The sequence below is a fragment of the Pongo abelii genome, chromosome 10 (genome assembly GCF_028885655.2).
Source record: "Pongo abelii isolate AG06213 chromosome 10, NHGRI_mPonAbe1-v2.0_pri, whole genome shotgun sequence".
In the NCBI taxonomy this organism is placed as follows: Eukaryota; Metazoa; Chordata; class Mammalia; order Primates; family Hominidae; genus Pongo; species Pongo abelii.
In genome coordinates, this window is record NC_071995.2 from 63,215,066 (window position 1) to 63,242,759 (window position 27,694).

Below are 27,694 nucleotides of genomic sequence, written 5' to 3' on the forward strand. Positions count from 1 at the left end.
TATGTTGCGCAAGTCAAAAATTTGTCTAACATAAGTATGGCTACCCCTACTCTTTTTTCATTATTATCTGCATGGAATATCTTTTTCCATCTTTTGGCTGTCAGCCTGTGTATGTCCTTAAATCTAAGGTGTACACATGATAAAATTGGAGCTGTTTTTTTTTTATTCATTCAGCCACTCAGTGTGCTTTGATTTGGGAGTTTAGTCCATTTACATTTAAAGTAATTACTAATGGGGAAGGACTTATATTGCCTTTTTTATTGAATATTTTCTCTCTGTGTTGTAGCGTTTTTGTCCCCTTTTCCATATCTTACTCTTTTGTGTGTCTTTTTTTTTTTGTAGTGACAAGCTGTGATTTCTTTCTCATTTTCTTTTACGTGTCTTTTGTAGGCATTTGTGGTTACTATTGGGGCTTATATAAATTATCTTATATTCACAGTAATATTTTAACCTGATAACACCTTAACTTTAGTCACATGGAAAGTGTCTACTTTTTTATATCTGTCTTCATCCTTTATATTATTGATGTCACAGGTTACATCTTTTCATATTGTGTATCATCAACATATTTTTATAAAGTTTTTTATACTTTTGTCTTTTAAATTTTATATCACAATTAAGTGATTTACATACCACCATTACAGTGTTACAGTATTCTGATTTTGTCTATATATTTACCTTTATCAGCAAGCTTTATATTTTCATATGCTTTTGCATTGCTAGGTAGCATCCTTTCATTTAACTTGGCACTCACTTTAGCATTTCTTGTGAAGCAGTTCTAGTGATGATTAACTCCCTTGGCTTTTATTCTGAAAAAATCTTTATTTCTTCATTTTTGAAGGATGGTTTTTCTGGATATGTAGTAGTCCCCTTTATCCATGGTTTTGCTTTCCACAGTTTCAGTAACCCCTAGTCAACTATGGTCTGAAAATATTAAATGGAAAATTCCAGAAATAAAAAATTGTATACCATTTTTAATAGTATGATGTACTGCTGCCCCCTCCCCCCGACCACACACACACAGTATTCTTGGTTAGCAGTTGTTTTCTTTCAGTACTTTGAATATGTTATTTCACTCTCTCCTGCTTTGTAAAGTCTTTTGGGGACTCCCTTGTATGTGATGAGTAGCTTGCGTCTTGGCTGCTTTCTTCTCCTTGGTTTTCAACAATTTGAACATAACATGTCTGAATATGGACTTATTTTGGTCTATCCTCATTAGGATTCATTGGCTTCCTTGAGTCTGAATGCCCATTTTCTTCCCCAGGTTTGGGGAGTTTGGGGCCCCAGATAACATAGTGTTTTTGTTTTTGTTTTTGTTTTGTTTTTTTGCCTGTTTCTTTCTTCTCTTTCTGAAACTTCCATATTACTTATATTGCTTATATTGGTTGGCTTAATGGTGTCCCATTAAGTTCCTTAGACTTTCTTTACTTGTCTTTATCCTTTCTTCATTTTGCTTGTCTAACAGAATAATTCCAAATGACCTTCTTTGAGTTTGCTGATTCTTTCTTCTGTTTGATCCAGTCTGCTCTTGAACCCCTCTAATGAATTCTTAAATTCAGTTATTCTTTAGCTCCAAAATTTCTGGGTTTTAAAAATATTTTCTGTCTCTTTGTTGATATTCTTAGTTGATTCATGCATTGTTTTCCTGATCTTGTTGAGTATCTTTGTGATGGCTTTTTTTGAATTCTTTGTCATGTAATTCTTAGACTTCTACTTCTTTAGAATATGTTTTGGAAGTGTATTTTGTTTCTTTGACCATGTTTTCGTGGTTCTTCATGTGCCTTGTTACTTTGTGTTGGGATTCATGCATTTAACAACAACAACAGAAAAAAAAAACAGCCACCTTTGTAGACTTTGTGCAGAGAAAGTCTTTTACCAATATGTTTGTGTATTCTGGATGTCAGAAAAAAAGAAAGTCTTTTACCAATATGTGACATTCTGGATGTCAGATATCTTTTCTGTGGTTGTGGTTGTGTCCTCTCTGGATTTTTGCCTGTGAATTTCCAATTAGAGAAGTTTTGCTGGTTTATTTTCTCATAATTTATAATCTTTTGATCCCTGGTATCTGTAGGTTATCCCTGGTGTCTGTAGATTATTTGGAGCTGCCATAAGCTATCCAACTATTTTGTTTGTTTGTTTTGAGACAGAGTCTTGCTCTGTTGCCCAGGCTGGAGTGCAGTGGCACGATCTCAGCTCACTACAACCTCTGCCTCCCTAGTTCAAGCGATTCTCCTGCCTCAGCCTCCCAAGTAGCTGGAACTACAGGTGCCCGCCACCATGCCCAGCTAATTTTTTGTATTTTTAGTAGAGACGGGGTTTCACCATGTTAGCCAGGATGGTCTCGATCTCCTGACCTTGTGATCCACCCATCTTGGCCTCCCAAAGTGTAGGGATTACAGGCATGAGCCACCGCTCCTGGCCCAGCTCTTTTTTCTTCTTAGTGGCCCCCAGGCATCTAGAGTATACTGAGTCCTATCCGCATTTTGAATCAGGTGAGGCAGAAGCCAGCCAGGCAACACTCCCTGCCCCTGTGAAGTCAGAACTTTGGATGCATGTCTAACTTTTTTCCTCCCCAGGGAGAAGCCAAGAGTTGGGGTTTTTCTCAACTTTCTTCATGCCGAGCTGGGGGTAGGGACAATGGTGAGTGAGTGCTGTTGCCTTTGTTCTTAATAGTCCTTAATTTGGTGTCTTTCAACTATTAGATTCAGACACGACAGAAACCAGTTGCCCCCAAAAGTCAGATCATTAGATGTATGTTCTAGTCTTCTGTTCTCCTTCTGAGGAGGAAGCCACAAATTGGGAGTTTCCTCTCTATTGCACTGCCCTGTGGGGTGATGAGAGTGTCTGGGAAGTGAGTGACATGAATTTTCCTAACAGCTTTGATACAGGTGGTTTTGTGCTTGCCTAGGTGCAGGAACCTTTTAACTAATTTCTGGATTTTTCACAAATGGAATTGGTCCATATATTTTTGTTGAATCAGTGTCTCATTGAGGGAAGGAGGGTCTGGGGCTTCCTATTCTGCTGATGTCACTCCTCCACTTTTTAAAAATTAAGAATGTAGTATATGTTTTAAGGCTTTCAGCAAAGTTTTGGTGATAGTCTCCTGTGATATGCTTGTCAACAAAGAGAAATATTGACTGAGTTTTTAACTTTAATGCATGACTTATATGTAGATACCAGAAAGATCCTAAGACAGTATAATAAGGAGATTATATCTGGAGTCAAATTCTGGCACTGCCAGTAGAAGCTATTACATTTTGGTAAAGTCTCTAACTTTTCTGGACATGTTTCTTTGTGAATGTGGGACTGCTGTTAATACCTGTCAAAGTTGTTGGGAGACTTGAGTATATAAAATGCCTAGCTCAGTGCCTGATGATTATAGTAGCTTCCCAATAAATTCAATTTCTGTGTTTTCTAATTAAATCAGTGCCACTCTAGTGAGTAATCTCTAATAACATGCCACAGAAATTTTGCTTAAGGTTGTTTATTGTCTTTATTTTCAATTTTGACCTAGATGAGAACATTAATGACAGTAAAATTTATGGATAGTGTAATAGCTAATAGACTGGACAGTTAAAGGATCAGAATTCAAAAAGATCTTGACTAAGGAGGAGTTAGGATTATAGGGCTCAGTGTTATGGGATGGACGAATGTCAGGGTGCAGGCAAAAAAAGGGATTGGATTAAGGCTAAAGGAGACATAGAATAAAATATTCCATGAAGAAAGGCATAGTGAGAATCCAAAGCAAGCAAACTATTCCTTATAAAATAATTGAATGGGTTTTTACTTCTAGTAGTAGGACGATCTTATCCCATTCAGTGTGTTTTCCTGTTTTCTTTTTGTTAGGTAGTTAAACCTCTGAGATTTGATCTCTGAGAGGTAATACCGTAGATCTGTGTTATGATTGGTCATAAATTCCTGGAGCAAGTTTCATTGCTTTTCAGAAGAATCCTGAGACTCTTAAAGCATATTAAATATGATTAATTCTTCCTTGGTATCTGGGGATTACTTCCGGGACCCCCATGGACATAAAAATTTGTAGATACTCAAGTCCTTTATATAAAATACTGTAGTCTTTACATATAACCTATGCATATTCTACTATATACTTTAAATCTTCTCTAGATTACTGATAATACAATGTAAATGGTATGTAAATAGTTATTATACTGTATCATTTAGTGCAGACTTGTCCAACTTGCAGCCCAGGATGGCTTTGAATGCGGCCCAAAACAAATTTGTAAACTTTCTTAAAACATAAGAATTTTTGCGATTTTTTTTTTTTTGGCTCATCAGCTATTGTTAATGCATTTTTTGTGTGGCCCAAGACAATTCTTCCAATGGGGCCAAGGGAAGCCAAAAGATTGGACACTCCTGGTTTAGGGTATAATGAGGAAAAAAAAAAAAGACTGTACAAGTTTAATGCAGACATAATCATCTGTTTTTTTCCCAGATATTTTTGATTCATGATAGACTATATTGACTCTATTCAGTATTTCAGTCCATGGATGTGGAACCCATGGATAAAAGGACTGACTGTACTGTGTTTGAAGGACTGAAGAAATGGGATAGGGATTGGGGACAAGATAGTACCTGACCAGTAATTAAGGTGGAGCTGAGGAAGAGGCAGGGGTTGCTGTGGAATTATTAATCTCTCTTTCACTTCCAACCATTTTCTTGTAGCTGTGGGTCAGCAATGGTACAAGTTAAAAAGAAGGGACACAGATGCGGGGTTGGGGTAAGTCAAAGTCTAAGCCAGGCAGCAATAGAGTATAAGATTAATTCTACTGAAGAGTAGCAGCAGAAAAGTTACTGGAAGCACTCTTGCATGAGTTAAATTGGAAACTGCTTATATCTACTTAAAAAAAAAGATATTAATGAACTGTAGCTTTTTGTGTTTATTATTATTATTATTATTATTATTATTATTATTATTATTTTTGAGATGGAGTCTCGCTCTGTTGCCCAGGCTGGAGTGCAGTGGCGAGATCTTGGCTCACCGCAAGCTCTGCTTCCCGGGTTCATGCCATTCTCCTGCCTCAGCCTCCCGAATAGCTGGGACTGCAGGTGCCCGCCACCACGCCCAGCTAATTTTTTTGTATGTTTAGTAGAGACAGGGTTTCACCATGTTAGCCAGGATGGTCTCGATCTGACCTCGTCATCCGCCTGCCTCGGCCTCCCAGAGTGCTGGGATTACAGGCGTGAGCCACCACGCCCGGCCACTTTTATTATTTTTAATTGACATAATTGTACATATTTATGGGGTATAGTGTGATATTTTGATACATGTATACAATGTGTAATGATCCAGTCGGGATAAATGAGCCATCACCTCAAACATTTATCATTTCTTTGTGTTGGGAACATTCAAAATTTGCTCTTTTAGCTATTTGAAAATATATAATAAATTGTTGTTAATTATAGTTGCCTTGCAGTGTTATAAAACACTAGAATTTATTCCTCCTACCTAGTTATAATTTCATTTAACCAACCTCTGGCTACAGCCCCTCCCCCTGCCACTTTGCCACTTTCTAGCCTCTAGTAACCACTATTCTCTTCTACCTCCATGAGATCAACTTTTTAGTTTCCCCAAAGGTAAAATAAGCCAAGTTCTTAGTAGTCTTTAACTTGGACTTCTAACTCACTTGTCTTCCACAAGTGAGAATATATGGTATTTGTCTTTCTGTGGTTGGCTTATTTCACTTAACATAATGTTCTTCAAGTGCATCTGTGTTGCTGTGAATCACATCATTTTATTCTTTATTATGGCTGAATAGTATTCCATTGTATATATACCACATTTTCTTTATTCATCTGTTAATGAGCACTTAGGTTGATTCCATATTATTGTTAATAATGTGGCAATAAATGAGAGTACAGGTACCTCTTTCACTTACTGATTTTCTTTCCTTTGGATATATACCCAGTAGTGAGATTGCTGGATCATATGGTAGTTCTATTTTTAATTTTTTGAGGATCCACCATACTATGTTCTGCAATGCCTGTACTGATTTACATTCCCACCAACAGTGGATAAGAGTTACCCTTTCTCTGCATCCTTGCCAGCATTTGTTATTTTTTGTCCTTTAGATACTAGCAATTCTAACTGGGGTGAGTGAATATCTCATTGTGGTTTTGATTTGCATTTCCCTGATGATTCATATGTTAGGCATTTTTTCATATGCCTGTTGGTTGTTTGTATGTCTTAAGAGATGTCTGTTAAGCTCATTTGCCCATTGAGTTCCTTATGTGTTCTGGATATCAATCCCTTGTCAGATGAATAGTTTGCAAATGTCCCCCATTCTACTAGTCATCTCTTCACTCTGTTGCTGTCTTTGCTGTGCAGATGCAGAATCTTTTATTTTGCTATAACCCATTTATTTTTGCATTTGTGTCTTCTCCATAAAAACCTTCGTCCAGACTAATGTTCTGAAGCATTCCTCCTGTATTATCTTTTAGTACTTTCATAATTTTAGATCTTACATTTAATTATTTAATCCATTTTGAGTTGATTTTTGTGTATGGTGAGAAATAAGGGGGCTGGTTTCATTCTGCCTGTTTTCACAGCACCATTTAGTGAAGAGACTGTCCTCTCCCCAGTGAATGGTCTTTGCACCTATGTCAAAAATCAGTTGGCTGTAAATATGTGGATTTATTTCTGGGGTCTTTATTCTGTTCCAGTGGTCTGTGTGTCTGCTTTTATGCCAGTAACATGCTGTTTTGGTTACTATAGCTTTGTAGTGTATTTTGAGGTTTTATAGTGTGATGCATCCAGCTTTGTTCTTTTTGCTCAGGATTGCTTTGACTGTTCATAGTTCCATATGAACTTTAGAATTGTTTTCTTCTACTTATGTGAAGAATGTCAGTGGTATTGTAATAGGGATTGCATTGAATCTATACATAGATTATTTTTGGTAGTGTAGTTGTTTTCATAATCTTCTAATTGTGAACATGGGATGTCTTTTTTATGGTGTTTTATGGTTCTTTTTAGGTATCTTTTACCTTCTTGGTTAAATTTAATTGTAGGTATTTTATTCATTTATTTATTTTTGTAGCTATTGTAAGTAAAACTGCTTTCTTGATTTCTTTCTCTGCTAGTTTTTTGTTGGTATATGTTACTGATTTTGAGTATTGATTTTCTGTCCTGCAAGTTTATTTAATTTATTTATCAGTTCTAAGAGGTTTTTGGTGGAACTTTTAGGGTGTTCCACATTAACATCATGTCATCTGCACATAGGGACAATTTTTCTCCTTTCCAATTTGGATGCCCTTTATTTCTTTTTCTTGCCTAATTGCTCTGGCTAGGACTTCCAATACTATGTTAAATAAGAATGGTGAGAATGGGCACTGTTGTCTTGTTCCATTTCCTATAGGGAAAGCTTTCAGCTTTTTCTCATTCAGTATGCTGTTGGCTGTGGGTTTACCATATATGGCCTTTATTGTGTCCTTCAGTACCTAGTTTGTTGAGAGTTATCATGAAGAGATGTTAAATTGTATTAAATGCTTTTTCTGCAGTGAACTCTGTAGCCTTTAGAAGATTTTTGTATCTTGAGTTATTTTATGTTTCATATTTGGTTTTGTCTTAATTTAGTAGAATTTCTGTGGTATATTTTTATAAGATTATGGATTAATTTCATTCTTAATTAAAGAATTATGTAAAATGTTAATACTCTTTTTTTATAGTTAGGTTTATGTATGTGTGTTTTTGTTACCTTTTCTTTTTGGAATCTCATTTTTCATGTTTTTCAAATGCTATAAAACCTGCTGTGGTTTGTCACCACCATAGACACAGTTTGTACTGTCAAAAGCAAAACAGAGAGAGCTTTAAACAGGATTTTTTTCCCCAAAAAATATAGTTTTAAGGTCTATATGAAAGTCTTAAAGTACTATTTTTAATAATGCTTATTTTTTCAACATAAAATTAAATAATACTGGCTAGGCACAGTGGCTCACACCTATAATCTCAGCACTTTGGGAGGCCAAGGCAGGAGGATCATGTGAGCCCAGGTGTTGGAGACCAGACTGGGGAACATAGTGAGATCTTGTCTCTACAAAAACAATTTTTTAAATAGCTAGGTGTGGTGGCACATGGCTCTGTAGACCCTCTGTAGTCCCAGCTCCTCGGGAGGCTGAAGTGGGAGGATTACCTTGATTGTACCACTACACTCCAGCCTGGATGACAGAGTGGAAGCCTGTCTCAAAAATAAGTAAATAAATTAAATAACACTCATTACTTAATTCATATGGAAAATGAAAGGAAAAAAAGCTTCAAATTCACTACCTAAGGATAACAACTGGTAAAATTTTGGTCCATTTTCCTCTAATTATTATAAATATTTTTTTTCTAAAGCTAATATTACTTTAATTATTATAAATATTTTATACAATAAATATTCATGTGTCTTTCCCTTGAAATTATTGTGTGTATTTCAAAAACCATTGAACGATTTTTGAAAATGTTTTCTATCACTGAATAATATTTCATGATATGATTTTATTTTATTGGTTTGTGGTTTTTCAATATTATGAAATCACTCTAATCTTTGCATATAGTATTTAATTTTCTAATATTTCTTAGGAAATAATCCTAAAAAGGAAATTACTTGTTCAAAGAGCATGAACTTTTAAAAATGCTTTTGATATATGTTGCTACATTAATTCCCAATTTAAAATGACTGCTTTAGCACAATCTAGCCAAAATTCTCTATGTTATTTTATCCATATTCTGGCATAAATATGGAGGAAGCTCACTACAAAGGTGGTATCAAACAAGGATTATAATATCTATATGGAGGGCCTTCTGCTTATGAAAGAGATCTATTACATATTTTCATGTATTTGCACTATAGTTTCACCAGCAACACATTTAAGTTTTTAGATTGAGGAATAAATAAACCAAAGAATGTGTAGAGCCCCTACAAGTGTAAGCTAATTTTTTCACAACTTCTAGTACATTTTAAGCACAGTGAGTATAGTAAATGTTTGATGGAGTAAAATGAGTGAATAAGCCTCAGTAACATGTTTTTGTTTTCTTGAATTTAATTATTTATGTTTAATTCTTTATCCAGTTTTCTCCTTCAAAGGAAATTTAAATAAACTTAATAACTAATTTAAATAATTTAAACACTATTTTTCTAACTACTCCAGTGCTCTTCTTGAGCTTTTAAAAAAACTCGTTGTTTTTGATATTGAAAGCTTATTTTAATTTGTGAAAAGTTAAGAGGTCCCTCTGGTGGAACATTTAAGAAATACATAGTTTATATTTCCGTGAAAATACATGATTGGTTTTTAAGTTAAATGGTAGTAACTTTGTATAACTTTTTATGGAATAATGTAATGAATGGGGTTACATTCCTAGGTTGCTTTCAAAACCTTCTTAACCTTTAACACAATGAATATGTTTAAGATTTGTGAAGAAAATAATAGGAAAGTAGACAGCTGCAAGTGTGTCAAATTATGGGGCTGGATAGACTTTTATGGCCTAGAATGCTAATTACTGTTAATAAAAGTCTGTGTGGAAAAATGAGTGTTCTGAGAAGTGGAGTGAGGGGGAAATTTTGTGATAATAATTAAGGTTTATAAAGTACAGTGTGGTACTTTCTATATGTTAATTCTAATTTCAGAATGATCCAACAAGATAGGTGGTATTAGACCCATTTCATAAAGAAACTAAACCGTAGAGGGGCTAATAACTAGAGTATCCAGCTACTATGTGATGGAACTGGGAACAGAACCAGAGTACTTGCTCTTTTCTATATATTGTTCTGCTTCTTAGATGGATGGAGTGGATTCATAATCCTTAGCTCCAGCTATTGAGTGGGCAAGGGACTGATGCTATTAAGGGTTAGGATCTGAAAAAGTGGTCAAAGTAGATACATCTGGATAGGTGGCATATTTTCACTTGTCCCATTTAAGGTTGTACATATAGCTAATCTGTAATGGAGCCAGCATCTGATCCTGGGTCTACTTGATTCTAAAGACTATGTTTTTTTCTGTTATTCTAGCAGGTGAAAGATCATACAATTCTTACTGAATCAGGAGTTACATCCTATTCAGCATTGTGGATTTCTGTGTGTTATATTTCAATTAATTTTAAAAGGTGCCATCTGATGCATAGTGTATATCATCTCACAGTTCACTAGAATATTCACCAGCTGGAAAGCTGCATAGCTATTACTATGTAAATTATCAGTTTCATAAACTATCCATATTAGGTTTTTAGTCCTTGCTTGATTTCTCCCTATACCAGTGCCTTTTCCCCTTCTTACTAACTAAAGTTTTGTTGCCTTATTTAATGAAACAGTATTATTTTTGTACTTGGAAACTGTAATCCAAGTTCAGAGCATCTGATGTGGGTTTTAAAGTACACATTTTTGACCCAAGATTTTGAAAATAAAGAACATTTGGGAGAGTTCATGGGGGTATGCGTGAGTACACACATAATGTGTTAGATTTAAGATTTGGGAAAATATACTTCGAATTTAGAAAGATTTACATGAAGCAGTCAGTGGTATACTGACTGAGCTCTTGCCTATAAGTAAATAGTAATAAACGATAGTAATAAAAGTTGTGCCTTAAAAATTAAAAACTTAGTTTCCTCCTGATTTTTGTCATCAGTTATTGGAAAATGTTTGTTTTATGATGCTGGAATGCCTTACCTCAGAGGTTAGCAAGCCATGGCTTATGGGCCAGATCCAGCCTGCCTGTTTTTGTATGGTTTGTGAGCTGTGGTTTTACAACAGTTTTAAAGCTTGCTTTTAAAAAAGAAAGAAAGAAATTTATATGGCTGCACAGCTTAAAGTGTTTACTCTCTGGCCCTTTACGGAAAAAAAGAAAAAGTTGACCAACCCCTGCTGTACACACAGCTTTCCAGGTGGCTACAAAAAGTGAATAATAAAACAGTTTAAACTGTTAAAATCAGGTATATGCTATGTATGCTACAGTATCAGCATCAACTATTTGGCACAAGCAAATAATTCAATTTTTGCTTTTATAAAAATTCCATTTTCTAATATTCTAGAATGCTGTATATATATTTGTGGAAATAGTGGCATATTTTAGATCTCAACACCCTATTAAATCCTTAATGAGGTTTTAAATAATCAATTGTTTATTGAGAATGTATACCCATAAAATGAACATTCCATGCTTTTGTTGTATTCCAGATAGTGAGTGGATGTCAAGCGATATTAATAAGGGAAAGGAAAACAGAAAAAGGGAAAATAACGACAGATCCTCTTTTCTTACCCTTACTATTTTATAACTAAGAGATTTAAGGCCTTCATTCCTCCTCGTACTTAGCTTTTTAGAACCGTAGGTGTCCTTGTTAATTTGAACCATTATGTACATTTTTTAAGGATATTTGATGAGAACAGTAATATTTATAATGTTGTCAGCCTCCTAAAATTTTTATATTTAAAATTTGCAACTAATAACCTTGGGAGTTTGTTTTTATGTTATCTGAAACTTATGTTTATAGTCTAGTCTTCAAAGACTAGATTATACTTGTCCAGTAGTATATGTAGTAATGCAAAGCATGCCATGATACTAGGTAAATCATAGTAATACAAGCTGAACAGCATGTATATAAGTACAAGTAAATACAACATTTATTTCATTGATTTTTAATATATGCATGTATTTGAAGGGTACTATGTGGCATCTGTGTCTTTGAAGAACTAAATGAGTACAAAATCCTTTTTAAAAATGTATGGTAGTGACAACATTACAAAGAAGACTAAATGCAATAATGTTGTCTTCAGCTATACTGATGACCTATATTAATCTTGCTTTGTAGATTTTCATTTATACACAAAGTGATTTCTAGTAGTATATTTATAACAATTGAAACTAACTGCCTGAAATTATTTTGTGTAACTTTATTGCATAATATTTTAAAACAATATTAAAGCAAATAAAAATCACTTGTATCCTCATTCTTGTGCTACTCATATGAGTACGTATATTTTATAATTATAAATACAGTTGGCCCTACGTATACATGGGTTTTGCATCCACGGATTTAACCAACCGTGGATCAAAAATCTTAGTGGGAATAAAAAGAAAAAAAACACAATGGAAAAAATACAGATTTTAAAAATACAACTATCTGTATTCATTTATATTAGGTGTTATAAGTAATTTAGAAATGATTTAAAGTATAAAGAATGATGTGCATAGGTTATATGCAAATACTATGCAATTTTATATCAGGGACTTGAACATCTGTGGATTTTGATATCCATGGGGCATCCTGGAACCAATCCTCCGTGAATACTGAGGTATGACTGTATATATAAATCAAATGTTGTAGTTTTATTTTTTTAAGCAGATAGCTGTTTAGCTCTCATCATGATTATTTCTAAGTTCATAATATCCATTGAAATGATCTCATATATAAACCTTTTTTCAATCATTAAATACATTGTCTGCAATTTTTTTGATATTTGTAAATGCTATAATAAACACCCAAGCTTAAAAAAACAGATGGCCTATAGTTATCTTCACCATCTTAAAAATCCTAATAGTAGTTTCATGTAATGATGCCTAACAAGATTAGTTCTGCTTTATAAAACTTTTTATTACATTCGCAAATTTGATACGTTAGAATAACTTACCAGTTTTATATTAGGAAGTAAACTATACTGATCAAATGAAAACCTTATAATTTCCAATGCTATTGAAGAATCTGTTGATAAAATACAATAGGGCACTTCTTAGAAAAATCTTTTTTTTTAGAGAGAATTTTTAAATGACTTTTTATTTCTGTTTTTAGAAATTCATTTTTTCCTCTACAAGCCAGGCACGGTGGCTCATGCCTGTAATCCTAGCACTTTGGGAGGCCAAGGCAGGCGGATCACTTGAGGCCAGCAGTTCAACATCAGCCTGGCCAACATGGCGAAACCCTGTCTCTACTACTACTAAAAATACAGTGATTAGCTAGGTGTGGTGGCACACGCCTGTAGTATCCCAGTTACTTGGGAGGCTGAGGCACAAGACTGTGCTTGAGCCCTGAAGATGGAGGTTGCATGCAGTGAGGCGAGGTCACACCACTGCACTCCAGCCTGGGTAACAGAGAAAGACTGTCTCAAAAAAAAAAAAAAAAATTCATTTTTTGCTCAAAAAGGACATAAAGACATACTAATAATACAAGCTCCATGAACACAGGGAATTTTCACTGTGTTGTTTATGCTGCACCTCTAGTTTCTAAAATAGTACTTGGCACATGGTAAAGGTGTTTATAACAGTATTATATTTGATAAATTTTAAAAATTGGATATACTCTAAATGTTCATTAATAAGGGGTTGATTAAAAGTATAGAATAATCATACAATGGAATACTATTTTGTTGAAAAAAATAGGGTTTTTTCCATGTAAACTGACATTGACACAATATTTTGTTCCATGAAAAAAAACAAGTAGAACAATAGTATGTGTAATATGATACCACATTTATTTTTACTATTTTAATTTAAAAATACTCTACCCGCACATAGCAGTTCTTAAGCTTTTTGGTTCCCTATAATTACTGAGGACTCTATGGCTTTTGTTTGTGGGAGATATACATTTATATGTTTTTGTTTATATTAGAAAGATATATTTACTTTCTAATGGTAAATATGTATTACAAATACATGATTATATTAAAAATTAAAACTGAAAAAATTTTATGTATTTAGAATAAGAAAAATGAATCTATTATATGTTAACATAATGTATTTTTATGAAAAATAACTTTTCCAGAATGAAAACATTCAATGAGGACGGTGGCATTGTTATATATTTTATAAATCTCTTAAATGTGTAGCTTAAAAGGTGACTAGATTCTTATCTGCTTCTTTATTCAATGTCATGATGTTTTAGTTGAAGTATGTCATGAAAATCCAGCCTCACATTGATATGTAGTCAAAACATTGGAAAGTATTTTAGTTGCCTTTTCAGGTAATTGTAGATAGATACTTTTCTTTGATACCATACCAAACCTCTATAAGTAGTAGTTTCTTGAATGTTAGTTGCAATGTGGAATGTCAAACTGTGTCAGTGAACTTTTTGTACTCTTGTCTCATAAAATCCTTTTATTTTGTACTTTGAATGGATCTTTTACCTATGTGTGATTGGTTTTTATAAAAATCAGAATTTTTCAAATGCATTGGTCATTTTCAAATGCATTGGTCACATTTCATTATTCCATATCAAAAAACTGCATTTGTCACACAAATCTCATTGGAAAGGTCTTCAAGTATTGTGAAGTTGTCCAGGTCACAAAGATGAATGCTAGTTTTTCAAAATCTACTTTTTACTTGAATGCTCAAATCTTATAATTGGTAACCCGGTCAGTTTTTCTTTAGTTGATAGGCTTACTGCTTTTATGTGTTGAGAATACTTGTCTGTGAAACATCCAAATCTGGAAGAGTTTGCCATTTATTTGTTCATCTGTAAATAGTATTGCATTTTAAAAAGTGGTGAATTCACTCTTATGATGGTACTGATAAACTAATGATAAAAAAAGAACTTCCAAGCCAGGCGCAGTGGCTCATGCCTGTAATCCCAGCACTTTGGGAGTCCAAGGCTGGTGGATCACTTGAGGTCAGGAGTTTAAGTCCAGCCTGGCCAACATGGTGAAACCTCGTCTCTCTAAAAGTATGAAAAAAAAAAAAAAATAGCTGGGCTTGGTAGCTGATGCTTGTAATCCCAACTACTTGGGAGGCTGAGGCAGGAGAATTGCTTGAACCCAGGAGGCGGAGGCTGCAGTGAGCCAAAATTGTCCTACTGCACTCCAGCCTGAGTGAGAGAGACTCAGCTCCCAAATATGTAAAATATAAAAAAGCAAAATATTAACACTGATTATATTGGAGTAGTGGGAAAATGCTAACTTTTTTTTTCTTTTTTCTCATTCTTTTTAAAATTTTCTGTCATGAATATTTTATGTTATGTAGTTAAAATAAAAATGTTATATAGAGTGTGTTATAAAGGATACCTTAGAGAGAGTCAAATGAATGTAGATTAAGAATAGTTATTTTTCTCTATTTTTCTTGTTAGGATTTAGGTCCTGAATATGAAGGTATATTTAACACTTCATTGCAGTGGATCTTAGAAAATGGAAAAGATGTTGGAATAAGGTAAAGGATCTGATTTCCACTTTGACCATTTTGTACTGGGAGAAGTGATTTTGACTTTAAATTCCACCTTACTTATTTTTAAATAGGTGCGTTGGTTTTGGCCCTGAGGAAGAATTGACAAATATAACTGATGTGCAGTTTTTACAGTCCACAAGACCACTGATGTCTTTTTGGTGTCGTTTTCGACGTGCTTTTGTTACTGTAACTCACAGATTATTGTTGTTATGCTTAGGTAAGTTGTAAAGATAAGAAAGGAGATAAATTGCAGTCTGAATTTTTGTGTGTATTTCACTAAATGCCAGAGTTGAGAATTCATTTTTGTGATGGTTGCCACATAAGTCACAGCTAGATGTCTTCACTAAATATAATAAAAATAATGTCAGGATCATTCTAAAGGCTTAGAAAACAGTAATATAAGGAGAGGTAGGAATAAAACTTTGTTATAAGACTGTCACAGAAAAACAAGTGTGGTCAGTGTATACATAGAAATCTACTTTAGTAGAATTGAAAAATATAAAAATTGAGCTTATTTTTAAATAATAAAGTGTTATAAAGTTTATTAAAATTTAGTTTTTACAATGTAATTTACCTAAATTTAAAATTGTTATCATTTTTTAATTGATAATAGGGATTTAGGTGAGAGTTGTTTTTTCATTCTTTCTTTCTTCTTTAAAAATAATTCATTTTGGCCAGCTTTAGTGGCTCACACCTGTAATCCCAGCACTTTGGGAGGCAGGAGGATTGCTTGCACTCAGGAGTTTAAGACCAGTCTGGGTAGCATAGACCCTACCTCTACAAAAAAATTTTAAAAATTAGACAGGCATAGTGGCATGTGCCTGTAGTCCCAGCTACTTGGGAAGCTGAGGTAGGAGGATTTCTTGAGCCCAGGAGTTGGAGGCTACAGTTAGCCATGATTGCACCACTGCCCTCCAGCCTGGATGACAGAGTAACACCCTATCTCAAAAACAACAACAACAAAAGAAAAATTCATTTTACTTAAAGTAAGATTTAGTATGTTTAGTCTCATGAGATTCACTTTTCTAGTCGTTTTATGCTTCAAAGGAAAAAAGTTTGTGAAACATAGTTATATTTTATTTTTTTTAAATAGTAGTTAGAATTTAAATGTTCACTTTCAGTGTAATGGAAGAAATGCTTTTTTCTAGAAAGAAGTGAAACTTTGGAAAATATTCAGTATTGAATGTTTTTATGTAGTTTTAATTATATAGCTAATTCAGCCATCTGTCTTGAAGGTTCATTCCATTGTGGCAGTTAAAATAATCACTGAAATATTGACCACAATTTTTAAAACACAAAATAAATTAATATTACAGGTGTAGTGATGGTTTGTGTCGTTCTGCGTTACATGAAATATCGATGGACAAAAGAAGAGGAGGAAACAAGGCAGATGTATGATATGGTGGTAAAGATTATAGGTATGGTATTTGTAAGAATCTCAACTATTTCTAGAAGAGTCATTGTGTGATTAAACTACAACATTATGTCAAGTGATTGATTCATTTGTAAATTTTATTTATTTTTAGATGTTTTACGAAATCATAATGAAGCCTGCCAGGAAAACAAAGATTTACAACCTTACATGCCTATTCCACATGTACGCGATTCCTTAATACAGCCTCATGACAGGTGTGTTCAAAGCATTATGAGTTCAAGTAAATCAGAAAATATAGGTGCTTTCTGCAGTATTGAAAATTATATTGAGAGCTGTGACCCTTCTCAACTAGACTTGCTTACTGCACAGGTTTTTTTTTTTTTGGTTTTGTTTTGTTTTTGTACTTTATACTCTTTCTAAAGTCTCTTCTATTCTCCTGATTTTTAGTGACACCTGGATTTCTAAGTCATTCTCATTCCTAGGCATTCTTGATTCTTTGTTGTTAGTCTCCATCTTATTTCCTTTAATTTCATCTTGATAAAGAAATAGATGATAGCCAGTGGCTGGTGTTTTACTAATGTTTTTTAAGTACTAACTTTATTATTAATGAAGCTTTTAAAGTAAAAACTAAAATGCAACTTTTTGAAAATAAAAGATAATTCCATATCCTGAAGCAGCATCTTGACCCTAGCAACACATAATCACCAGTGGAGCTTTTGGGGAAAAAAAATACAGATGTTTGTGTTCTAGCTCTGGAAATTGAAACTCAGAAAATCTGAGATGAGATATAGGCATCTAAATCTTCTTTGAACAAACTCCATGAGTAGTGGTAAGAACAGCTAGAGTTAACTATTACCTCAGATACTAATATTTCAAAAAGATGACAAGCCAAGATGATAGTAAATTTGCCATTTTGTTCATATGATAGGAAAAAAATGAAGAAAGTCTGGGATAGAGCTGTTGACTTCCTTGCTGCTAATGAGTCTAGAGTTCGCACGGAAACACGAAGAATAGGTGGTGCAGATTTTCTGGTTTGGCGGTGGATCCAGCCTTCTGCATCCTGTGACAAAATATTAGTTATACCTTCTAAAGTATGGCAAGGTCAAGGTATGTATTTTTAAACATCAAAAAATAATTTTCTTCTAATTTTTCAAAATGACACATATGTGTTAAGTGAAACAGTACAGTTCAAAGATGTATGAAGGCAAAACTCTCTCGTTCCGTTTCATAGAAGGAATCAGTGTTAGCTTCTCATGTATCCTTCCACACTTTTATCCTTGCTAATGCAAACATAAATGGTTTATCTTTAATAAAGATGAATATTCCTTGAATCTTGCCTTTTTCACTTAATGAAGCAACTTAGTATTATATATATTAACTGCATTTTTTCATCTAATTTCTTTATGTAAATAAGACACATAATTTATGTTATATATACAATACAATATATATAACCTATATATGTATATGTGAAGTCATAACTTTTTAACTGCTCTTTTTTTCCAATTTTTGCCTGCCTCCTCTTACTAAGACCTTTCTATTTATGTATTCCTCCTGCCAAGTAACTTTTGTGGGTATCTTTCCATATTTTTCTTAATGCCTACATAGTTTCAAAAACATGTATAAATAAGAAAGGGGTAAGTTTGTAGGGGGTTTTGAAGATTGGCTGTCATATGTACCCAAACCTTTACTACACAGAAAAGCAGAAAACAATGCATCAGAAAATTATGACTTTTTCCCTATGAAAGTATGTCAATATTTGCTAAACATAGTATTTGTGGAAAAGGTAAGTTGTTTTGGACATGCAATACAAAGTCCAGTCACTCCTTTTTTATTCTCCAATTAATTTTCACTTTGAAAAAGCTTGAATAAGAGGCTTCTTTAAACATGGCATAAAAGTGATGCTCTGTCAGGGTAAACAGCTAAAGCACGCAGGGGTTAATACCTGGGTGATGGGTTTGAGTTGATAGGTGCAGCAAACCACTATGACACACGTTTACCTATGTAACAAATCTGCATGTCCTGTACATGTATCCCAGAACTTAAATTAAAAAATGATGCTTTCATGTTGCCAACGATTATACTATTTCCTCTAAATGATGCATGCATTTCAGTTTCCCTATAAACTGAAAATAGAGAGTTCCTTATTTTACTTGACCTCTTAACAGTGTTTGACAGTTCAGCCCTCCTTGAAACTTTCTTCATTGGGATTTGGGGATGCCACCTCCTTCTGTTTTTTTTCTCCTACCTCAGACTTTTTCTTCAGTCCTTTTCTAGATTATCCTCTTTTTCTTCACCTCTAGGTGTTAGAGTTTCTCAAGGCCATCTTTTTTTTCCCACTCTGCCATCTCTCCCTAGATAATCATCTTGCTGTGACTTAATTTACCATATTGGGATAATTCCCAAATTTTTTATTTTGAATGAAGTCTGGTTTTCAGATTTTTGTACCCAACTATATATTTCTCTACTAGGAGGTGGGCACCACAGATTCAACATGTACACCAGCCTGATCCTCTTCAGTGTTCCTAGTCTAGTTAATGATACCTTTCCTGAGTTGATTCTGCCATAAACTTAGGGATAATGCTTAATGTCTCCTTTATCCCTCTTTGTCCAGCCTTTCAACAGGTCATGTCATATCTACTCCATAATATGTCCTGATTCTGTCCGCTTGTCACTTGCACTGTTGGCCTGTCTTACCCATATCATTATCCTCTCCTTCTTAGACAACTGTAATATAATAATAACCTTCTAACTGGTCATCTTGCATTCACTTCTGCTTTTACCTGAGTCTCCACATAACAATGTATTTTTACAATTTGTAGTTTTAAAAGACAGATCTCATACTATTCTACTCCTTAAAACAGTTGAGTGGCTTTCTATTACTCTTACCATAATGCCCAAATACTTTTTTGTAGCCTACATCATCTTAAATCATCTGACATCTTCTGTAGGTTTATCTCTATTCTTTCTACTCCAGCCACATTTGCTCCTTCTTGCCCCAGGAGCTGTGTACAAGCAATCACCTCTGCTTGAAATCTTCCTTTACACACCTCTCTTCACCTTGCTAATTTTTATTCTTCAGTTCCCACATAAATTTCACTTTTTCAGGGAAGTTTGATTTCCTCATATGAGGTTAAGTTACTTATAAAAAGCTTTTTGTACTTTTCTTTCTTAGGACTTAATCACAATTGTACTTTCTTACGTGACACTCTTTATCATCTGTCTCTCCCATTAAACTGTAAACTCTTTGATAGCAATGACTGTCTTATTCACCTTAACATCTAACCAGGGGTCTGGCTCCTAGTAAAAGCATGCAGTGAATATTTTTTGTATGAACTGAATGATTGAATACCTTTCAACAAACTAGAGCAATGTCAAATAGTAAAACTAACTTGTTTTTTGTAGCATTTCATTTAGATAGAAGAAATTCACCACCAAATAGTTTGACACCGTGTTTAAAGATTCGGAATATGTTTGATCCCGTTGTGTAAGTATTATGATCAGGGGTACATGTAACTCTTATTCTGAATATTTGGCTGGAAAATGCATGATATTCTTATAATGGTGTGTCTGTAATTGAAAATGTTTTTCTTCTGAATCTCTACTACAGAAACGTTATGTTTTTCTCTTTCATTAAATTCCAAGCAAAGATTTGGCCAAAGGACACTAATGTATAAAGATTTGTAAAACTTTTATAAATCTTTGTATTCCCTATGAATCCTCATAGCAGATAGATAAATGCTTGAGGCAAATTAATGACTCACAATGACAAAGAGTAAGTACCCTTTATTAAATGTGTAAGTCATTATACATGACTGTCAATATTTTTGCCTCAGTAGAAAATATAGATACAATCACTGCTGCTTACAAATTTCAAATCTCAAATTGTAAAGTTTCCTACAAAGATGTATACACCTGCTTCTCTACAAAGTCCTATCTCCATTTGTCAATATAATATTTGAAGAACTTTTCAGACTTTATAATTCCAACAACATATGCTTCCAGAGAATAGCACAGTCAAAAGTGACTGCCTTAGAATTCATAGTATTTCATATATAAGCTGTAATAATTCTTAGAATTAGCTTCCTGAGGGCACTGCTTATCTGTCCAGTGATAGTACAGATCAAATTCTGTTTGTTTTAAAAGTCCCGACAGTGGCAATTACAATATGTATAAAATACCTCCAAAGTCTCATCTAAACACTCATTGATGAAATTCCAAATAAGTGACAGCAAAATTGGAAATGTGCGGAAGCAGTATGCACACGTGTTTGCACGCGGGCACACACACACACACACACAGAGAGAGAGAGAGACAAACACCGCCTCTATTTTGCAGAGATAGAAAGAATTAGTAGTGTGATGATACTTCTGTTGGGAATCTTACCTCATGCCTTAGGAATTGGCAAGTCCACTATTTTATTACCTAAGATGAAAACTTGTGATTTAAAGTGAAGTCACTTTCCTCTCTCTCCTACCATCTTTGTCTCACAAGCAAGACAAATGTCCCTTACTACAGCAGAAACACCTTAAAACTGTCATTATAGTAAGGTGACTGTACAAAATGTTAGTCCTGTATCAATTATTTTGGAAAAGAGAAGCTCAAATGTAGTATTTACTAAGAATTTTCTTTAGGAATTTGAAGGTGTCATTACAATTAAAGAAAATAACATTTGGCCGGGCACAGTGGCTCACACCTATAATCCCAGTGCTTTGGGAGGCCGAGGTGGGTAGATCACTTGAACTCCGGAGTTCGAGACCAGCCTGGGCAACGTGGCAAAACCCCGTCTCTACAAAAGATACAAAAGAAATTAGCCAGAATTGGTGGTGTGTGCCTATAGTCCCAGCTATTTGGGAGGCTGAGGTGGGAGAATGGTTTGAGCCTGGGAGGCACATGTTGCAGTGAGCCAAGATCACGCCACTGCACTCCAGCCTGGGTGACAAAGTGAGACCCTGTCTCAAAATAAATAAATAACATTTAACTTTTACAACTTTAATAAGTTCACAACTCATTTAAAGTGCTTATTAACAATAGAAAGAAAACAGAAATTACGGTAAGTACACAGGATTTTTAAACATAAGAATGACCCAATCCATTTATTCTGCAGCGGTGGGCTAGTCTTTCATTGCCTCAGCTCTCTGCACTCTTTTTTTTTCTGAGACGGAGTCTCACTCTGTTGCCCAGGGTTGAGTGCAGTGGTGTGATCTCGGCTCACTGCAAGCTCTGCCTCCCAGGTTCACGCCATTCTCCTGCCTCAGCCTCCCAAGTAGCTGGGACTACAGGCGCCTGCCACCATGCCCAGCTAATTTTTTTTTTTTTTTTTTTGTATTTTTAGTAGAGACAGGGTTTCACCGTGTTAGCCAGAATGGTCTCGATCTCCTGACCTCATGATCCGCCTGCCTCGGCCTCTCAAAGTGCTGGGATTACAGGCATGAGCCACCGCGCCCGGGCAGCTCTCTGCACTCTTTTACTGGAAAGTGAGAGGAGGGCTGAGACTTCTGAATTATCATTTTTAAATCTACCTCCTGTTAGTCAACAAGCATTTACTTAATACCAATTAAAATCATATGTGGTTTTAAAACTATACCAATTCTAGTAGTAGATATATGTTGTAAGAGACAATGAAGAATTTTTACCGAGTAGGAATATGGTTGTTGATTTTTGTTTTCATTAACTTTTAGGGAAATAGGGGATCAGTGGCATTTGGCAATTCAAGAAGCAATTTTAGAAAAATGCAGTGATAATGATGGCATTGTTCACATTGCAGTAGACAAAAATTCACGTGAGGTAAAGTAACTTTTCGTATTGAATTTCATGTTTTGGATTTGTTGCTATTGAACTAAGACTATTTTCTTTCTTTTTTAATACCACAGGGTTGTGTATATGTTAAATGTCTGTCTCCAGAATATGCTGGAAAGGCTTTTAAAGCATTGCATGGCTCTTGGTTTGATGGTAAGAAATTTGAGTACTACAAACATTTTGAAAAGATAGTTATAGTTTAATTTTAAACTATACCAGATTTCAAATAAAAGAATTTAGGTTAGCATTTTTTTGAGTAATAATTTTAGATGACTTTATTTATGTTTTGTGCTCATATGTCTTTTACCACAGTTAATTTTCTGCAAATATTAAACAGTTTTACTGATCTAAAATATTATTTTTTATCTTACAACAGGGAAATTGGTTACAGTAAAATATTTACGACTAGATAGATACCACCATCGCTTTCCCCAGGCTCTCACTTCCAACACTCCATTGAAGCCATCAAATAAACATATGAACTCTATGTCTCATCTTCGTCTTCGGACTGGCCTAACCAATTCTCAAGGAAGTTCCTGAAAAGATTTTCTTCCATTTCTAAGACTGTTATTTACAATAGGAAAATTCCTGTTTGGCTTTTTGTCTTCCTTTTTAAATGCTTTTTGTATGTAATATTTTTATTGATGAATACATCTCTGAACGTTCCAGAAGTCTTAAGGTTCCAAAGGGATTTAGCAGTGAGGCAGCAGTGCTGAGTAGGTAGGATAATTATTTCATTCAGTTTTTGGAGCTCAGTTAAGCCAATACATTTAAAGTTTTGCATGAGGAACACTGACTTTATTAAGCATTTTCAGATGTGGTGGTTGTATTTTTGCCCCAAGAAGTGTTTGGATAACCACACAAAAGCATGATGAAAAGGCTTCTTGTAGTCCCATAATTTCTTGTGAACTAATGTTGTGAATTTTTGTATACAGTCACCTGCATAGTTCTACAGGCTGATGTGGTAAAACTGTTGATTTCCCAATTTAACCTTAGGTTTCTGTTGCTTATAAGCGATTCATTTGCTACAGCTGGAATATGGGAAAATTAATTTGGGCTTAGTGGTTACAAATATGTGTAAGTGGATGTATATGTACTTAAACTGGCTTTGTATATATGTATAAATGCTGGTGGTGGTGAAAGTAGTCTTGTTTTATGAGGATGTCTGCATTAAAGCAGTAAAATAAGCTTTCTATTTTATTCATAATCTAATGTGTGTGTATATATGTATGTGTGTATGTGTGTGTATATATAGATGTATATATATACACACACAGAGATATACACATATGGCTGTACGTTTGCATAGATCAAACAGCCAAACACCTGGAAGTATTAGATACAAGTTTAAAATATCTTTTATAGGTTTTATATAAAAATGTCTGAGTATGATTTTGTGTGAAAGTTCTGATACCAGTTGTAATAGATTCAAATTTATGTGAGCAATAAAGAAGAAATTGGCAGATATTGGAAAAATATTTTGTGAAAAGCTGTATTTATTATAAATACTAGGGCTGTGACATAGTAACATTGGGATTAAGTCATTTTCCCAATCTATTTATAATTTAATGATCTGTTAGTGCCTCTGTTATATGTCAAGTTTAAAGCAGGGCACATTGTTGCAGCAAAATGTGTATTTGACAAATTATACTTGCAATTTTGGGTCATGAAAGTTTGCAATATAGTAAATGCACGATTGACTGTTGCTTTGTGCCTCAGTATTTAATTTGTTTCAGCAAACTTACTTTATTACTGTTTATGATTTCAGATAAAAATAGTTGCTGAGTAAATTTTACTTGTAATCTACAATTGGCTTTTTAAAAATAACCTGTTGATACATAATTGTCAGTCCAAATGAGTATGTGAAACGGCTGGAATTGTACCAATTTTGGTTTTATTTAAAGCTCAGTTTCCTTTTCGTTTTATTGTATGCGTTGGGTTTGCAGCATGAACTTGCACAGATAATGCACGTTTTCTGGTTAAGTAAACATGATGCACACTATTCTGTAACAGAAAGCCCTATTGTGCCTTACCTATGTGCTTTTGTGGGCACCTTGTTTATGAAGAATAAAAAATGATTTGTTATCTGAAGAGAATAAATTTTAAATTCTCAGTTTATGTCTCAGATGCTAACGTGTGAAAATATAAATATATATAATATATAAAGTAACCAATCTTCCTGTATTTTATGTGCATCATAGTGATTTATCTGAGCTTAGTGACCCCCATCTTGTAACCTGTTGCAAGAGTGAATGTAAAAAATAGTTGTGGCATTTTAAAAGGTCGCCTTTGATGCAGATGCATCTTTTTCTTGCTTCTAAAACATATTTCATGTAAACATTGTACATTTATTATTGTAATATATACTATTATGCAGCTTATTTTACCTGAAACTGTTAAGCCGACCAAGATCCCTCCCTGCAAGACAGATGGGAATGTGTATAATAACTAGATATTTGAGAAGTTCTGAAGTTTGATGTAATCTGTTACTTGTCCTGTTAAAAAAAGGAAAAAATTCTAATTAAAAATTTATTAGTTTTTTTTTATGTGTCTTGGCTTTTTAAAAACTTTTTAAGTGCCCTGTGTCTGTATTTAATTTTTACCGGTGAAAATAGGTGTCTTTAGTTTAAATCTGTTTGACAGTCTGAATATTTGTGCTTATAAAGATGAATGAAGACCGTAAAGTTAATTTTAACTGTCCTTCCCCTCAGCATTTTATTTTTCCTTATGAAAATGTCTTCATCCAACTTTCAAGTATTTGAACCAAAATGGGGCAAGAATGTCAATCAGCTGCATCACAAAGCATTAGTTGTGCTAGATACTTTTTCACAGCAAGACTTTCTTAAAAAGGAAGCATTTCTTTTTCTTTTAACATTCTGACTTGAATTCTATTGCATTATAAACTATTAACAGTTCATAGGCTAGTTACTTTAAATAGCATTGGTTTAGAGTTTTTGATATGTTAATCAAGTAAAAAGAAGACTAGTCAGTCATGTGGTACACTTATTGATTACTAACAAATGCCAAGTACTGTTATGTGTTAGGGATACAAAGATGAAAAACACATGACCCAATTCTCAAGATGGTCACAGTCTAGAGGAAGAACACAGAGCAGACAAAAGATAATGTGGAAAATACAGTGAGAGCAAAACAGGCAGAGGAATTCTGGGAGTAAAGAAAGGCACCTTATGCATCTTAATATAGAGAGAAGACCTCAGGGCAGGTGAGGCAACAGCTAAGCCCTATTTTAATTCAGTTGAACACTTAATGAGTATCTCTTAATTAGTATAGATACAATGATAAAATTTCCCTTTCCCTTGAGCTCTCAGGAGAGCTTCTATTACTGTGATGAGCTCATGAAAATGAATGTGTGTGATCTGTGTAACTACAAAATCAATACTCATTGGTATGTAGATTCATGAATATCTTGTGAATATTGAAGGCTGATGTTGGGTTTTGTTATATTTTCCTTGTATTCACAATTTGAATGGCAAGTTATGATTTCCAAGTGAACTGTGGTTTGATGTGTCATGTGCCCAGAACATTTCCTTTAATAAGATTTACCTTGCAGTTCTTCCTCCCTGCTCCTGTTGACATCACATTACTGTAAGTCCCCTACATGGCTTTTTTGCCTTTTTTTTTTTTTTTTCCTAGACTTACCTTGTCAAGTCACTTTTTCCTGATGACTCACACAGGGTGCTAAATCAAGCAGAATTTTGGCAATCACTCTTTTAGGAAGGATGCTGAAGAACAGATACTTAAGAACTGAGATGATTAGGAACCAGAGGTTGTGCTGAATGTCCAGAATGCTCTTGACCTTTAAATCCCATTGGTTAAACTTTATGGCTAGAAATGCATTCTCATGGTGGTTTTCTATGCCTGAGAACCTCTACTAGGGGCAACAAGATAGATGCATTTTATTGGTTCTTAGATTTTAAAACCAGTAGAGCCTGTGTAACTCAGATTTACTTTTTCTTTCATGGGTAGACATTGGAGACTTGAGAATGCTCCTGAAACTGGAAAGAGGGCAATATAGGTATAGAGAGCACATGAACAAAGATTGATAAGAAACAACCCAGTTTATGCATAAACTAAAAGCAGAACTGGGTGTGGTGGCTCACGCGTGTAATCCCAACTAGTTAAGAGGCTGAGATGGGAGGATCGCTTGAGGCCAGGAGTTTAAGACCAGCCTTGGGCAACATTTAGACCCATCTCTCTCTAAATGAGAAAAAGAGTTAGCTGGGCAAGGTGGCACACACTTCTAGTCCTCATCTACTTGGGAGGCTGAGGTGGGAGGATTGCTTGAACCCACAAGTTCAATGCTGCAGTAAGCTATGATCATGCCACTACACTCCAGCTTGAGTGACAGAATGAGACTCCATATCTAAATAAAAAATCAGTTGGCCAACATGGCGAAACCCCGTCTCTACTAAAAATACAAAAAAAATCAGCCAGGCATGGTGGCATGCACCTGTAATTCCCAGCTACTCAGGAGGTTCAGGCAAGAGAATCGCTTGAATGTGGGAGGTGGAGGTTGCAGTGGGCCAAGATCGCACTACTTCACTCCAGCCTTGGTGAGCAAGACTCTGTCTCGAAACAAAAAAACAACAAACCATAAGCAGTTTCTTATGACTGAATCACTAAGGACATCAATAGATAAGAAAGGTAGGCAATGGTCACATCTTTGTAGGTCACATGAAGACTGGATGTTGGCTATTAAAGGGAGTTTAGGTGAGAAATGGATGATAAGGATTTGTTGGCATGAAAAATAAAAGATTTGAAGAATAAGATAAAATGGGAAAGATTTGATTAATTATTGAGAGAGAAACTGATATCTAATTTAGCATGGGAAATCTAAAATCCCAACATTTGGGGAATAGATGGTAAGGAACAGATTGGATAGGAAAAATGATAAATTGGGGTTTTGGCTATGTTAAGTTTGACATGCCTACAAAACATTTAGGTGGATGTTTCTAGCAAGTGAAGGGGGATCTACATTTCTGAGATATTTTGAGAACTGTCTGAGGGAGGTACAATTTGGGAGTTAGAACCATGACTGTGGGTTAGATGACCTAGAGAGTCCAAATGGTTAATCCCATTTCTGCCTTACTTACCTGTGTGGCCCTTAGATAGGGATTGAGGATGGGGTGAAGTAGAAAGAAAACTTTGAACTAAATTAAGAAGGTAGAATTTGAGAAGGTCTTTGAATGAAGTGAAGTTAAAGTGTAATCTAATATGACTATCACATTTCTGATTTGGGTAGCTGGTTGGCTGGTGATGACATTCCCCAAATTATAGATTACAATTGTCTCATGGTATCTGCAGGGGATTGGTTCCAGGACCCCTATGGACACTAAAATCCACAGATGCTCAAATCCCATATAT

At 34.6% G+C, this 27,694-nt stretch overlaps 1 protein-coding gene across 2 annotated transcripts in view; it reads left to right on the forward strand.

Annotated features, from left to right (window-relative positions):
• LEMD3 (LEM domain containing 3) overlaps positions 1-24,855 on the forward strand; it is an 80,084-nt gene extending 55,229 nt beyond the window's left edge. For both annotated transcript variants that reach the window (XM_024257369.3, XM_054527356.2), the window contains exons 5-13: positions 15,041-15,120; positions 15,207-15,352; positions 16,452-16,553; positions 16,662-16,764; positions 17,439-17,617; positions 19,916-19,997; positions 22,192-22,297; positions 22,384-22,462; positions 22,686-24,855. In XM_024257369.3, the coding sequence (XP_024113137.2) occupies positions 15,041-15,120; positions 15,207-15,352; positions 16,452-16,553; positions 16,662-16,764; positions 17,439-17,617; positions 19,916-19,997; positions 22,192-22,297; positions 22,384-22,462; positions 22,686-22,849 (1,041 nt within the window). In that variant the 3' untranslated portion in view covers positions 22,850-24,855. The remainder of the gene's footprint in view (positions 1-15,040; positions 15,121-15,206; positions 15,353-16,451; positions 16,554-16,661; positions 16,765-17,438; positions 17,618-19,915; positions 19,998-22,191; positions 22,298-22,383; positions 22,463-22,685) is intronic.
• The last annotated feature ends 2,839 nt before the right edge of the window (positions 24,856-27,694 follow it).